This window comes from Cyprinus carpio, chromosome B10, assembly GCF_018340385.1.
Source record: "Cyprinus carpio isolate SPL01 chromosome B10, ASM1834038v1, whole genome shotgun sequence".
Lineage (NCBI taxonomy): Eukaryota > Metazoa > Chordata > Actinopteri > Cypriniformes > Cyprinidae > Cyprinus > Cyprinus carpio.
Genome location: NC_056606.1, coordinates 13,103,513 through 13,119,388, shown reverse-complemented (window position 1 = coordinate 13,119,388; position 15,876 = coordinate 13,103,513). Strand labels below are relative to the sequence as shown.

Genomic DNA, 15,876 nt, shown 5'->3' with positions numbered 1-15,876 from the left:
ACTGCTGTGTGTGTGCACTTGGATGGGTTAAATGCAGAGCACCAATTCCAAGTATGGGTTACCATACTTGGCAAATGTCACGACATTCACTTTTACTTTCACTTTCACTAAATGTGCTGGCTATCTTGGCTATCTTGTAAATGAGATTTTAAATCTCAAGAGTTTTTAATTTCCTGATTAAATAAAGGTTAATATATATATGTGTATTTTGGGTATGGATGTGTGTAATTTATTTTGTACAACAAAATGTACAATTATCGTCAAGTTATGTTTACCACAGGCTTTATTTTAATTGAAAATCCTCATTATAAAACTCCCTGGCAAAATCTAAAAGGAACACATGAAGAAGCCTACTCTTCCAGGTAATGACGTTATAGTTCCCCCACTTTATTGGCAGTAAATATAAATGTCTACTTTTATTCTCTGAAGTTGAAGTTAAAGTTTTACCCTCTCTGCTTACTCCAGGAGGAATTGGGCGAGCCAGACATCACTGACACAAACACCTCTCCTGCTGATTTTGTTATCATGGACAATAAAACAAATTCAAGTCCTGTATGCAATGCAGTTGTGATGAGATGATCTTCCAGTGTTTGACATTCAGAAATACACAGTTCACACGGTTTAAAAAAGGCTCAATAAAAAATCCTCAATTGTATAGCCACAGTTGTGCATGTGTTTTTTATGCATAAGTGTATTTTTTTTTTGAGTTAGTATTTGTATTTAATAAAGCACCACTGCACCAAATAATTAGTAAATGATAAACATTATGTATGATAAACAATAATTTTAAGCAAAAACAAAATTAAGCTTTTTAGTTTGACTTAATTGTTATTTATAATTAATGTTAACTTTAAAAAAATTGAGTTGCTTATTTACATTTTTTGAGGTAATTATTATCCACTAAAATTTTGAGTATTCTGAACTTATCGGGTTTTACAGTGTGGGGGATTTTCTATGAAGTGTGTAACTGGCTGATGGCTATATTTGTCTTAGACTTTCAGTGCAGTTGCTGGTTTGAGTCTGTGCCAAATTTGATACGGTCATAAGGGGGTCATGGTAGGAAATGACACTTGCTCAGTGAAGACTATAGTGTTCTTTTAATCTGAAACTTTAAGTCTGAAAAGAAAGATACAAATTATTTGGAAATCCTTAGTTTGGGGCTTACAATCAACAAAAGTAAATCACCCAAGAAAGAGCACAAAAGGCCTCTTTACACTCTCAGAAATAAAGGTACAAAAAAGGCAAAAAAAAGGTACAAATGCTCGTCGCTGGGGCAGTACCCCCAAGGGGAACAAACTTGTACCATATTAATGGGTACAAAGAAGTACCCCTACAGTTTGTGCCTTTACGTACAAATATGTACCTTTGAGGGTACAAATGGCTCATCGCTGGGGTGGTACCCCCGGGGTACAGCAATGGTACCCTTACCATAGGTACAGAGTTGTACCCTTTTATAATGTACCTTTTGAGAGACAATTTGGTACCTTAGCAATACATTTGTACCTTAATCCACTGGTACAAAAATGTACCCCATTAGATGGTACTAATTTGTTCTCGTTAGGGGTACCACCCCAGCGACGATCCCATTGTACCTATAAAGTGGCAAAAATGTCCTTGACAAATAGAAAAGAATGAGAGCATAATAAAGCAATGTTTTGTTTTCCCACAATCAATGATTTAAAAGAAGTTAAACTGTACAAATTAAAATACTGGAAAGAGAATAACGACCGCACACCACAATCTTCGTTTACAATAAACTTTAATAAAGTTTTTCACATTTAAACAACTTTAATAGAGAATCACTTTATAAATGCATTACATACTGCAGTGTAAGAACATAACATAACATCATGCTTTATATTGACTAAAAGCTACTGTGAGTGTTCATTGTATGCTTAAAGGATTAGTTCACCCCAAAATGAAAATTTCCTAATAATTTACTCACCCAATGCCATCCAAGATATCCATGTCTTTCTTTCCTCGGTGGGAGAGAAACTGTTTTTTGAGGAAAACATTTCTGGATTTTTCTTCTAACAATGGAGTTCATTGGTTACCATCGTTTTTAAGTCCAAATCAATGCAGTTTCAAAAGTCTTTGAAGTGTTTAAACGGGCTGTACGCGATCACAGCTGAAGAAGAGGTTGTTTTCTAGCGAAACGATGGGTCATTTTCAAAAAAAATTATAATTTATACTTTTTACCTTCAATAGTTCGGATTGAGCTGATCAACAAACGGACAGAGAACTACGTCATCACGTTGAAAGGTCACGCCGGCGCCAGCAGAAGCACCCCACTGTTTACAATGCGACCGTACGTAGGAGGATAGTTCAAATAGTATTGTTTGCTATTATATATATACATATATATATATATATATATATATATATATATATATATATATATATATATATATATAGTAATAGTATTCAGTGAATATGAATAGTATATGAATAACATTATAATGAATATGAATAGTAGTTAAAATAGTATTGCCAGCGTGACCTTTCAACGTGATGATGTAGTTCTCTGTCCGTTTGTTGATCAGCTCAATCCGAACTATTGAAGGTAAAAAGTATAAATTATAATTTTGTTTTTGAAAATGACCCATCGTTTCGCTAGAAAACAACCTCTTCTTCAGCTGTGATCGCTTACAGCCCGTTTAAACACTTCAAAGACTTTTGAAACTGCATTGATTTGGACTTAAAAACGATGGTAACCAATGAACTGCATTGTTAGAAGAAAAATCCAGAAATGTTTTCCTCAAAAAACAATTTCTCTCCCACTGAGGAAAGAAAGACATGGATATCTTGGATGGCATTTTTGCAATACATCGCTGGAGGAAGGTCAGAGAGTTCTGGTTTTTGGGCTGGTATTCAAGATTGAAAACAAAATATGAATAAAACAAGGAGATCATGGCTTCCTCTACCTTCATGCCTTCACACACCTCGACCCTGTCTACCTTCAGGGAACAGGAGCTTCGTCCCTCAAATGTGGACTTCCAGTCTTCTTGGGTCACCTGGACAATTGTGTATGGTGTGTTGTGTTCACCCTGAAGAATACAGCAAAGAAGACATGGGGCAAACATGTGAATGTTCACGGTGCATTTTATGAAACAACTCTAATTGTAGTTGTAACTCTATATTTACAGTAGGCATAATTGTCATTGCGTATGTGTATGCAGCATGAGTCAAATACAATCTTCTGTTCGTGAACAGTTGTATTTCATTCATTAATCTGACTATGCATCCGTGCGTTTAATTGCCATACGCTTGTGTGATAGTAATATGGATCTTAGTAGTATTTTAAGTGATAATTGATTCTATAAACAACTATAAAAGATACATTTCGGCTTTCTCCGGCTCCCTGCATCGGGCTAATGCGAAACCGGAAGTGTCTAACCGCCAGGGGGGAAGGAAGTCGACCGGAAGTTGAAGTCGGCCGCGTGCCGCCATCTTGTAGCAGAACTTCACTTGCGTTAGCATCCCATTGACTCCCATTCATTTTGGCGTCACTTTGACAGCGAATAACTTTACATCTGAGGCGTTTAAAGACTCCATTTGTCCATTATTTATTTCTAAAGATACACGACAATGTATAAAGGGCTCCATTACCTTCTATGTCACATTATGGCCCCGTAGAAACAGTTTTTTTAAAAAAATAGGCTAACGAATGCGTCATAACCACTCGACTCTCTGTCGCACAGTAGAGAAATTACCGTACAGACAGGAGGAGAAGCTCGCAGGCAATCGGGGGAGACGTCAAGAGATATGGCGTACTGGCGTTACATTTTTAAAATACTATACAAAATATAATTAATCAGAATACTTACTCCTGCTCACTCACGCCAAAGAACTCCCCGCTCAAGCTCGCCGTCTCTGCAAGATTAACGATGGCAGTTTGCACGCACAGCTACTAGAAGATTTACATCTGTCAGACAGGTTGCTGACGTCATAAAGCTTAGTTTGAGTCTGCGCGTCAGAAACGGAAGTGCTAAAAATCGCTAAAAATGGGCTTCACTTGTCTCAATTGAGTTCCAAATGTGTCCATTTCTTTTACTGTCTATGCTAACCGCACACTCTGATCCGAAATCCAAAATGGCGGCCACGTGCAACTAGTCTATTGTAACGTTCACAACATAGCCGCCATCTTCTAACGTTAAACTGTGTTCCACGTGCACAAATGGAATCGAACATCATCCAACATCTTCAACTTATAAATATACAATACCCTAATTGATTATCTACATAGCTGCAGCACTATTTGGGCATGAACTTAACTTTAACTCAACTTTTCAGTTGAGTACGTTGGCTGTATGAGGAACTCGAGCTAGCTAACGATAGCTGTAACTTAGCCATCTCTAAGCTAGCTAAGGTCAGCTAACGTTATGCTTTTTTCTTTACAATCTTTACAACTAGCTACATGTAACTAACGTTAGTGGTAACTTACAAATAAGTCCCGATATAATGTTAGTTCGATCTAACTGTAGATAACGTGCAGCCAACTTTAATCAGCGGGCCGCAAGTGTCACTTAAATGTAACTTTACGTTAGTTAACGACATTATTACTCACCTCTTGATTTCTGTGCTTCAACTTCTGTTATAGTTAAACCACCTTCTGTCATGTTTGGATCAGCTCATCTGAGGATAAAGTTGGCAGGGCCATTGTTGAGCTGCAGCGTCCTGACCTGCAGGCTCCAGCGACCGCCGCGCCGAGTGAAAGAAAGAGGCGTGACCGCTGACCTAGAACACGAATAACGGCGCGAAAACACATAATATTAGACAGACCAGCAACAGGAGAATTTTAACCATCTTATTCATCACTAAATTCACTTATGAGAACGTTTTAGGCGAGAAAAGAACTGTTTAGATTTCGAATATGGGCAGTCTTGTGAAAATTGATGCCGAATTGACAATTTGCTTCAAAGTTTTCGGAGTTGAGAAGCTCCATGAACTGAGGCGACAGCCAGCAGGCGCCTGCCCCAGCCCCTAGCTCATCGCTCGGCCAGTCCTGCTCAGAGACCCCGCTGTGAGCTGGAGGTCTCTCAGACCGGTCTCGTAAATAAGAGGCTTTTATTTCGCCGTTGACGATTCGTTTGTTTACATGCTGTTCATGTAAACATTCAAATTCCATTCATGCCATTGATTTTATACATTCGTTACCTGTAAAGGATGATATTAATTAACAAGTTTAAGCGATGCAATCATCAGCGTTGCTTTATCCTGAATGAAACGTATCGCGAGAACTCCTTCTCTAAATGCACGCAATGACGCGTCCACGCCCGCACAACCAAGCACACACATCCATCTTAACTATAATAATATATATTGAATTAATTTGAACCAATAGTGCTTATTATAGAACCCAAAAAATATATGCAACAATTATTTAAATGATAACAATAATGATAATAATTATAAAAATCGAGTATAAATCTGTAAATAATTCCTTAGCAGAAACAAATGAAAATACTTACGAAAACTGATAGTGATAATAATTATGCACTTATCACAGAGGATTATTCAGCATACCACATTTACAAATTATGACAAAGGCTCTATCAGTCTTAGAAAAGGCACGCACAAGTAGCTGCTACCCCAGAGGATTGTGTACCCTGTAACTTGAAAAGTACTTCTTAGTACCCCACAGGAAGTGTACCCTTTGACTTGAATAAGGTACTTTTTTGTACCCTACAGGATGTGTACCCAAAAGGTACTTCTAAGTACCCCATGGGAACACGATAGGACCTTTAATGGTACATTTGTGAATGTTGTACCTTAACTATTACTTTATATGACAATGTACCTTTTCACAGGGTACATATATGTACCTTTCACCATGCGTATTTCGTTGTGTACCCCTTTTCTTTGGAAAGGTACTTTTTGGTACTCAGCTGGATACATGTTTGTTCCTTTGCTGGCACAATAGCGAAAAAATTAAATTAAACAAAATAATCTTACCCTCACAGTACCTTTATTTCTGAGAGTTTATATCACAGTATCAGAGCGTGGAAATGAAAGTATGCAGAATTCTCTGTGGTTTGCAGGGAGTTCCCAATGCTTTAACTGTGTTCTTATGGAGTAAGAAAGGGATGCAGACAAACCAGTTTTCACTTTAAAAAGCAAACAAAACATTATTTAACTAATTTATTTTTTTTAAAATCAACAATCTTATAATGCAACATTTTCGGTGACCTGTCCCTACATGTTGGTAAGTGTAAATCTAAGAGTCCCCTGACATTTCAGGAGGGGGTGGGTGGGGGGGATCTGGGCAAAACAAAACTGAAACAGAAAGCAGTCTAAGATTTACAGGAAATCAGGTTGTTTGTAAGTGAAGTGGCATATTTTGTCAGTGACCATACTTTCTTTTCAATGGCTCATTCAAACTGACTAAAGGTCCATTGATACCAAGGATGATAACTGTAAAGATTTAATAATCATTTTATTTCTGTGGGAAAAAGTAAGTCTACAAAACAACTATAAATATGACGACAGAGGAACAATATTTGTAGCAGCAGGTGCGTGCCTATAATAAACAGAACTTCATCATGCGTTGGTGTGAACGTTAATTTAGTATTAATATAGTATAGTATTATTATATAGCTAATTTATCATTATTCTTACCATTCTTGGTGTGAATGGATCTTAAGTTATAGCAACACTGATTTTGGAAAACGGTGTTAATAATGTATAAATGAAATGTATGCAAAGAAGATGACCAAAAACATAAGATATGTCATGAAAAGAGTGAGAGCAAAGGCACAACACATAATTACATATCCTGTGAAAGTCACATTTATTTAATATCAAAGAAGAACTTTATTTTGAAATAATGAATAAATATAATATCAAATAAATCAAGTTGTAATAGCTTCATCAAAACATATACATAAATGTTACCAAAAAAAAAATCCAGCCCAACATTTAGTCCAACATGTATACAATGCCCTGCATTCTCTGTGCAGATCAGCGTGTTTTTAGTAGGATAAACAGAACAGTGGCCTACAGAACTGACAGGCAGCTGGACTGCAAACACTGGCTGTCAATTCATAGGTCATCATCCTGTGTCCTAGACCCTGGGTTAAACATGCTTTCCACTAACATGCATAGCCACATAAATTGAATTCAGATAATTAAGACTGTATTCTCACACAGGACCAAAGGTGATAAAGGTGACTATCTGCACGCAACAGCAGCTCCACTGGAAGACACAAACCTTCCACATGGAGTTGCTGTTACAACCAGTCAGCACCAAATCTTTGGAGTGCTCCCCCTTTTGGACAGCGGAAGGAAGTGCACTCATTCTCACACAAATGTTACAGTCAATGTCCCATTCTCAACATATAGGGTGCTTCTTCAAGTTTAAGTTTTTCTAAAAATAAATAAATAAATAGAAAATTAAACCCCCCCCCCCCAGAAAATATAAATAAAAAATAACTAAATTTAAAAAAATGAAGTGGTGCCACCTGAAATGAAAACACAGACAACCAAGTTAGAGGTTTAAATCAAGATACAGACAATGGCTAATGACAGCCATTAAGGACATGTGAGAGTTCCTCTGTTGGCTCATGACTTTGACCTTGTTTCTTTCTCATCTTTATGGCATGCCATAGACTCCATTACTGGCCAAAAGCACGTCCAAAGTGCTAAAACTGATCTTGATAAGAACAATTTTATGATGGCAGTCAACATAAGGGTGCTCGGCAGAATTTGTGTATGGGCTGAGAGAAAAAAAGGGTGTGTCGCTCAATAATTTATGTGCCTTTATATCCCTAAGTTTTAATTTTGTAGATATCATTTCCTTTTAGTCACGAGTTACCCATCCCACATTCTCTATCTTGTTCTTTCTCTCTTCTTGGTTTCTTCATTTATATCATATTTTAGACTTTGCCTTGCTATAAACATCCCACTGTTTCTTGCTACCTTTGGAAAAAACAGCATAATAAAGCAATTAAAGGGGCACACAGCACATGAGTCAGTCTGTGTTATCTGCTCCTGTTATCATCTTTTGAATCCACCATTATCTTTCTCATCCCTGCACCGTATCCAGCATTTGTGTAGGGTGAGAGAAAATCAATGGCATGAACTTATGTAGGTGGTTCATTTTTATGACAATTCCCAATTGTGGTACTTGTAATAGTGTAATGTAATAATCACATGTATTTATTCAAATCTACTTTGTAGAAAAGAAAACAACAGCTAAAAATTTGACAAGACAGTACATTACATTGTGACTGTTGTATAAACATTAACTGTGTCAACTTAAGACATTTATTTGCATCTGAATTTCAGTAACATGCAACTGACTTCATTTAATGAAAAAAAAAAAAAGTAGAAAGATTTTTAGACTAAACTTACTCTGCACCCTTGCAATTGATCTTTGTAAGATCCTGTTCTTGGAAAGTAATGTTTTAAATGTTTGAAGGCCGAACACAAGCCTTTTGCTTTCTTTTCCCTTCCTCTTTAAAAGCATTAGCTTGATTTTGTTAAACAATGCAGGTATAGTTACATTAGGATATTAATCTAGCCTTTTACAAACAAACAGGCAGAAGTTAACATTGAAAATTCCTACATGAATCAGCGTAATTGCAGAGAGGCGAGGCAAAGATGTGAACCTCACATGAATTTTGCTGGTTTTTTTTATACAAATATTTATACATCTTCTCAAAATTATACATTCCATGTTCCTTACATGTGTGCCCTTTACTTTATTTTTAATAAAGCGTTACTTACATTCACAGTTCTTCCTCGTGGGAGTCCATATCAGAAAAAAAATTTAGAAAGAATACAAACAAAAGAACAAAAGAAACATTCTTCTGAATATAGAGATTAAAGATTTAACAGAAGCATAGCAAAATATGGCTATACAAAATTAAAAAGGAACTGAAAACAGCAAAGTTAGTGACAGCACGACGAGAGAGCCAGCGGGTGAGAGGGGAGCGTCGATCAGCAGTGCTATGTCAGGCCGAGAGAGTCCAGTTTAAAAGTGATTTGGAGTTTAAGCTTAGTTAATAATTACACTTCCCGTCAATATTTGACATCTTTTTGGCCCTGCCCCTCAAATCCAACATCCTGGACTCCTATGGACTTACACACTTTCTATCTTAAGAATCTATTTTGAATGCTTTTAGGTAGATTTATATTTTTAAAACACTTCAAAGCAACACATTTCATTAAAATGGACTATACATATGTTGTGGGCCAAACAGACGTCTTGCCAGTTTACTATAAACACACACAAAAAAAAAAAAACACTAGAGGGCGCAACGGTTTAACTTTTATTATTTTTTAGAGCATCATATAATGGTTTCTTAAATATCAAGAAAACTATTCTTTCTTTTTTTTTTGCATGTTCATATGGTATATTCACCCGCTGTGAGTCACTAAGGCTTGATTTATAAATTACCAAATGTGTGAGGTAGGTCAACGTCTTAATTACTGGTAATGGCACAACGTGAGGTAATGCTGCATGATTAGAATTGATAAACTAGACTATGGACTCTAAACATTGATCAAAGAATGAAAAAAGCAGGCTTTATAACAGGATGATAAAATGCTCATAAGAGAGGGTTAATTATTGCCATTGTTAGGTTAAAGAGCACAGAAGTGCACACTGTGTGAAGGAATTTCTATTGTCAAACACAAGAATGGCGCGTCAATTAATGTACCACGACAAAATACTCCACCTAAGCACATAATATAGTACCCTAGGCAGGTGCAAGTCTGGATGTAAATGGGTCGAAATCTGTTGTGTTTCTAGTAATAAGGGTTTTGGGACTGGATTTACAGTAAAATAATAATCAGACACACAATCTTACTTTGTTCTCAATCTGTTGGAAAATGCTTAAATAATTACAGGCCTGTAAGATAAATGCATTTCATGATGTGTACTGTAATGTGATGGTTGTTTCTGGGATAAATTTCAGCTATTTCCCTCACTTTAAAGGAGGAAATCAAGAGGAAATGAAATCTTTCCATTGGTTACGACCTTGTTATAGCGCACAGGGTCAAACCACAAACATGCAATCAACGTTTTTTTGGCTTGCAAAATTTACCAGAACCATACAGGAAACTTTGAGGCTGTCATCCTGCATATAAAGCCACACTTTTGGTTTGTCAGCAGTCAGGAATACTGTCCCTCCACCCTGCAAGGTCTCAGAGTTCAGTTCGTGCTGTCATACTTCATCACCTCCTCTATATTTTATGCCCTTTGCTCTTCAGCTCCTTTAAAATGTTTCCATGGTAAAGTATGTGTCACGCTGAAGGTGTCACTTATTAGATGCACTAAACACCATAAAAATCTTACACATGGAAACCACATTTCTTTCCTTGAACACGGTCTATAATCAGATCTATAAGTACGTTTCACCATTCAAGAAGCTTGGACAGAATTAATTTTTTCAAATTTTATGTGATTCCTTGTTAGTTATAACAGAACAGTACTTTCAAATGTAATGCTTTTGAAGTGTACAGCTTCACAAATTAGACATCAGCTACTAATGTTCTCATTTACAAAATCGACAGTTTCAGTGCTAACCAAGATGTTCCTTATCTTATCAGAGAGACTAGAATAGGGTGTGTTTTAGTGTGCATAACGCAATGTGTAATACACACACCCACACAGGCACAGATATGTATGGTCATTCACGGTCAAGTCAAGGTCTTTAGACCAGCACAGATTTAAGATTCTATTCTTATCTCAGTAAAATGTACATCAAATTAATTGTGAAAAGGATACTATAAATATGCCTTGGGAAAGAATTTTAACTTCATATAAAGTAGTATTTTAGAGACTTTAATACATAACAGTCCAAAAATTTTAAATGGGGTTACAGTAGAAAATATTTCCTGAAGTGCACATTTCTAATGTGTGTGACAGTTTGGCGTTATATTTTCAACTGAGCCAGAAAATGATGAATGAACACGTATTTCTGAAAGATTCTGTGTTTATGGTATACATTAAATTCTGTTCAATACAGAAATACAGTGACTAATGGGACAAACTGTTTTTACATAAACGGGTTCACTTGTTCAAGTTAAGCAGAGTTTTGACATCTAAAATGCAATTTTAGTATCACATTTCAGATGATTGCATGTTCAAATTACTTAATGGACCAAAATACTGACCTGAACCTATTATTATATATCCATATTAAACAGCCTCTTAGGTTTAAGTTTGTTCTTGGCCACTGTTGATACAGTTTTACTCAAAACATGACAAACTGTATATAAAATGATAAAAATGTCAATTAAAAAAAAATCACTTTTTCACTAGTTTCCTTTTCTTTTTTCCATCTACTTCAGTAACAGTTGCTTCATCTTTCTGGGCGGCCCTCTTTTTTGTCTTCTCCATCACAGTTTCCATGGTATCCCAAACCTCATCCTCCTCTGCTTTCACCTCCTCTACATCTCCACTAACATCAGCACTAGATGACTATAAGAGAAAAGCACATAAAGAGTCGAACGTTTAGCAAAGTCTTTAGGATGGAGTATAAAGGCATCAACGAGAAAGCAACTTCCATTGTTGTTACTGTTGACAGGCAGTTATATAAAAGCCAATCATCAGAATGATGCACGGTCTGACACTGAACTGCCACTTACCTCCAGATCTCTGCTAGACAGCAGCACACAATTGAGTCGTGACTTCAGATATACCTGCACAGAGAAAATATGTTCATTTATACAAACATAACACTGAGTGGGAGGCACTTCTGATTATATGATACATGCAATCAGATGGAAATAAGAGGAGGGGGCTATGCAGAAATCTGCAGAGAGAATGAGAAAGAAGAAGTGCAGGGAGAATGGAGAAAGAAACCTGGTTTCTTGTGCATTCATACCTTGTGCTGTAAGGAACGGTCCTCCAGGCTGTGTACTCTAAGAAAACGATCTAAACCACAAGAGGCCACCAATGGGAGGGAAGGATGGCACTGCAACCCTCGCACTGCCCCCGCCAGACCCTTAAGACACCCACGCACAAGCCCTGCAGGCAGAGAGAGAAGAAAATGGGGTCAGACAAAACAACACTCTCAGGAGTTCAATAATATTGCAGTGCACATACGGAGAACGGCTGGCCAAATACATCCTTTATACTTGGAACACACACAAATCCAGGACCAAAAACCCTGAGCAATGGAGCTTCAGTTCAAAAACAACCGCTTCTGTGCAGATCCAAACCTCCCTAAGAGAAAAAATAAATGGAGCAACCACCTACTGCTTACCTTTCCGGAGGTCAAGGATGGCGAGCTCCCCGTGAGTGTTGCCCACGACCACTGTGCCCTGGCTGGCAGGAAGAGAGAGCGCAGTGAGCGGGTACTCTCCAAACCGAGCCTCCAACACCGGCCTTCTCTGAGGCGTCGAGGGGTCATACACACGCACCTGACGGAGGAGGAGCAGAACAGAGAGGGCAAGATATTTTGAGTCATGTTTGATCACAGACGATTACCTTAAGACATAAAGGAAGACATGAATAAATACAATAGTAAAGGGTTAGGGACAAGCTGCAAAAACATGATCAGCTCACAATTTATTTCAGGTTATTTCATAGCTATTAAATCTAACTAACAAACAAAACGTGTTTCATTTTAAAACAGCTGATGATGTGTTTTACTGACACCAACCAATCAACTACAAGCTGAAGGTTTAGTAAAACCAAATAAATGAAAACAAACAGATATTAATTTACAATTTTGTAGGATCATGTGACACTGGAGGCTGAATTAACGGCTGCTGAAAATTCAGCTTTGCCATCAAAGAAATACATTACTGTTTGAAACTATCTGAAATGTATTCAAATAGTTATTTTAATTTTAAACAATGTTTCACAATTACGCAATATTTCACAAATAAATGCAGTATTGGTAAAACTTTTGAATGATAGTGTACATAATTTCAGGTGTTCACTGTAAACAAAAATTCAGATATATATTTCTAAAGTAACTAAATGTATTCCAGATGTCCAGTATATATATACCTTGTAAGAAACAACAGTAGACAAGCACACATGCATAAAGCCAGAGTAAAGACAAACCTGATGGTGTCCAGTGCATGTGACTATTTTATCTGAATCTGGGATAAAGCCAATGTCTCTCACCCACACGGGCACCCGCATATCCAACCAGTCATGGGCTACCTGACAGATTGAAGAAAAAAGGTAGAGCTTGAAATGCAGAAATCAACTACTGGGGGCTAAAAAGTTTATAGTTTTCTTCTTCTGCTTTACATTTTTGGCTGTGAATATTGGCTTATCTGGTCTCTCCAGATCCCAGACTTTCAGCGGGTTCTCCTTACCCCCTGTAGCCACACGATGGCGCTGTGATGGGTTCTGTTGCATTCTGCATATTCCATTTCCAACATTTATCTCAACCTAAGAACAGAGACAGATGAGGTTGGCTGAGGATCAGATTTACTACAAGTCAACATCTACCTTAAGACTCAACAAAATCATCATAAAAATCAAGAGATCATCATATATTATTCAATTCTAATCTACAATTCAAACTGTAGAAGCAGTACTGCTACTATGCTACTAGCTATATAAGGAACAATAAGTAAAATAGTCAGTGTTGGGTCACTTTATGTGTTTTTAGTGTTTTAGAGACAGGAAACAGCACAATAAAACATCCTCTCCCATTTCTTGTAAACAGACAGACTCATCATCTGACCTACAATAAGTAAATAATAAAAAGAACACATTTACACGCAATAAGGGCCACCATGAATCTGCTGGGATTCATTTCTAGATGCAGGCATTGGTGTAGATTTCATTTTTCTTAGCATTTTTACATTTTAATGTTTAGTAAAAAGTCCTGCAATTTGATACATTTTTAAAAGTAGAAACATTTCAAGTAGTATTTTTTAATTAACATAAAGCCATTCAAGTGCATATATAATATTTATAAAGTAAATGTCTATATGGCAGGACACTGAAATCACATTAACTTACCGTTTCTGTACTGCCTTCCTTCCACACCTTCAGCAGTCCTGACTCCACACATGTAATCAAAGAACTGGAAAAGAAGAAAAGAAAGTCCATCATTTCTAAAATACATCTATACAAAACAACAAAACCTCCAGTAATTCATCAGCCCCTGCAGAGATGAGCATAACATGACATTGGCAACCACCTGTCAGTGACAGCGAGTCCTGTGAATCTGCCCTGTGAAGGATCTCCACACTCTCTGGTCGCTGTGAAGATTCCCTTATCTGTGCTGAAAGTTTTCACAGTGCCGTTCACACTGCCCACTAACACCTGTAAAGACATGCACACATAGACAGCGTCTGTCAGTCACCACATCACGGTGATGAAGTCTGTTACTCAGTTCTCTCTCTCACCTCTGATTCGTGAGGGTCTCCCCATGCCATCACACAAACCTCCTGATCTCGACTCAAGCAGCTCATCTCACAAAAGTTAAACGCCTGCTTTTTGGTTAAACTCACCCCTTGAGATGAAATATGAATAATAATAAATCATTAGTTCAGTGTGTGTTAAGCAAATTAAATGGCACATATGTGGTGCCAACTCACGTGTACTATACACGGCTAAGTTAGCTAGCTAGTCAGAAGAAGTGTACAATATGTCGACAAAGAGACGAAAAACACCGTACCTTTTAATATTCCAGTTTCGGATCCAAGCCATATTGAGCATATTTGGCTTTTAGCAGACATTTGAAAGAAAACGAGTTATTTTGGAGTTACTGACTAAATGAAAACAGCTCTCCACGTTTCTGTCGCACACAACTACGTCCGGCTGTAACGCGCAACCGAAGGACTTTTGGTTCCGTTCCCCACTAATACTTGCTCTACTGACGGTAAACCTCAGTGCGAGTTTCTCCATGTTGTCACGCGATTATAGTTACGACAGTTGGATGAAAGTATTATAATCTGTTTTTATCCTATAATTTTCACTTTTTCACTTAAACACAAAAGAAATTAGATACTAGCAAAGAAAGGGATTTTCTAGGTTAGGCATAATGTTAGGAAAATTTCTTCCATGGATAAGAGTTTTTCAACAACATGAAGGTGAGTAGCTTTTTCTTCTTCTTTTTTGAAGTTTCCCTTTAATGTTGCTATAAGCCAGTAGTTCCTGACCTTTCTGACCCCAAGATAAGTCTGATACTTATGCTTTAAAAGACATACAGTGGCATGCGAAAGTTTGGGAACCCCTTGCAGAATCTGTGAAAATGTGAATAATTTTAACAAAATAACAGAGATCATACTAAATGCATGTTATTTTTTATTTAGTACTGTCCTGAGTAAGATGTTTTACATAAAAGATTCTTACATATAGTCCACAAGACCAAAAAAATGCTTAAATTATTCAAATAACCCCAGTTATTTGTGAACCCTTGGTTCTTAATACTGTGTGTGGTTAACTGGACAATCCACGACTGTTTTCTTTTTTTTTGTTTGTTTTGTGATGGTTGTTCATGATTCCTTTGTTTGTGCTGTGTAAACTGAGCACTGTTCTTCAGAAAAACCTCCAGGTCCTGCAGATTCTTCAGTTTTCCAGCATCTTTTGCGTATCTGAACCCTTTCCAGCAGTGACTTTATGATTTTGAGATCCATCTTTTCACACGGAGGACAATTGAGGGACTCAAACACAACTATTAAAAAAAGTTCAAACATTCACTGATGATCCAGAAGAAAACACGATGCATTAAGAGCCGGGGGGTGAAAACATTTGGAATTTGAAGATCAAGGTGAATTGTACTTTATTTGTGTTCAGGGAAACATGCAAGTATCTTCTGTTGCTTCCGAAGGGCAGTACTAAATGAAAAAAAAATAAGAATAATTTCAACAAAATAAGAAAAATTTGGAATCTTCATCCTGTTCAAAAACTTTCACCCCCGGCTCTTAATGCATTGTGTTTCCTTCTGGAGC

General features: G+C 37.1%; 1 protein-coding gene and 1 long non-coding RNA gene across 2 annotated transcripts; both read right to left on the bottom strand.

The window, feature by feature from the left end:
• Positions 1-2,762: 2,762 nt before the first annotated feature.
• On the bottom strand, positions 2,763-5,234 carry LOC122138604. Its single transcript, XR_006155693.1, has 3 exons — positions 5,158-5,234; positions 4,568-4,737; positions 2,763-3,047 (listed from the first exon to the last, which is right to left on the bottom strand). It is a non-coding gene; the product is annotated as an uncharacterized LOC122138604 (long non-coding RNA).
• Positions 5,235-10,922: 5,688 nt separating this feature from the next.
• On the bottom strand, positions 10,923-14,801 carry wdr74 (WD repeat domain 74). Its single transcript, XM_019111574.2, has 10 exons — positions 14,601-14,801; positions 14,329-14,435; positions 14,121-14,245; positions 13,940-14,003; positions 13,217-13,360; positions 13,025-13,126; positions 12,216-12,372; positions 11,835-11,977; positions 11,596-11,649; positions 10,923-11,428 (listed from the first exon to the last, which is right to left on the bottom strand). Exons 1-10 carry the CDS (start codon positions 14,659-14,661, stop codon positions 11,255-11,257), a joined length of 1,131 nt encoding a protein of 376 aa, XP_018967119.1. The 5' UTR covers positions 14,662-14,801; the 3' UTR covers positions 10,923-11,254.
• Positions 14,802-15,876: the final 1,075 nt, after the last annotated feature.

Coding starts and splice junctions, on each gene's coding strand:
- wdr74 (XM_019111574.2), bottom strand. CDS start 14,661: ATGTCTGCTAAAAGCCAAATATGCTCAATATGGCTTGGATCCGAAACT. Junction 13,127..13,216: donor CAATATTCACAGCCAAAAAT/GTAAAGCAGAAG, acceptor TCAATCTGTCAG/GTAGCCCATGACTGGTTGGA. Junction 11,978..12,215: donor CATCCTTGACCTCCGGAAAG/GTAAGCAGTAGG, acceptor CTCTGCCTGCAG/GGCTTGTGCGTGGGTGTCTT.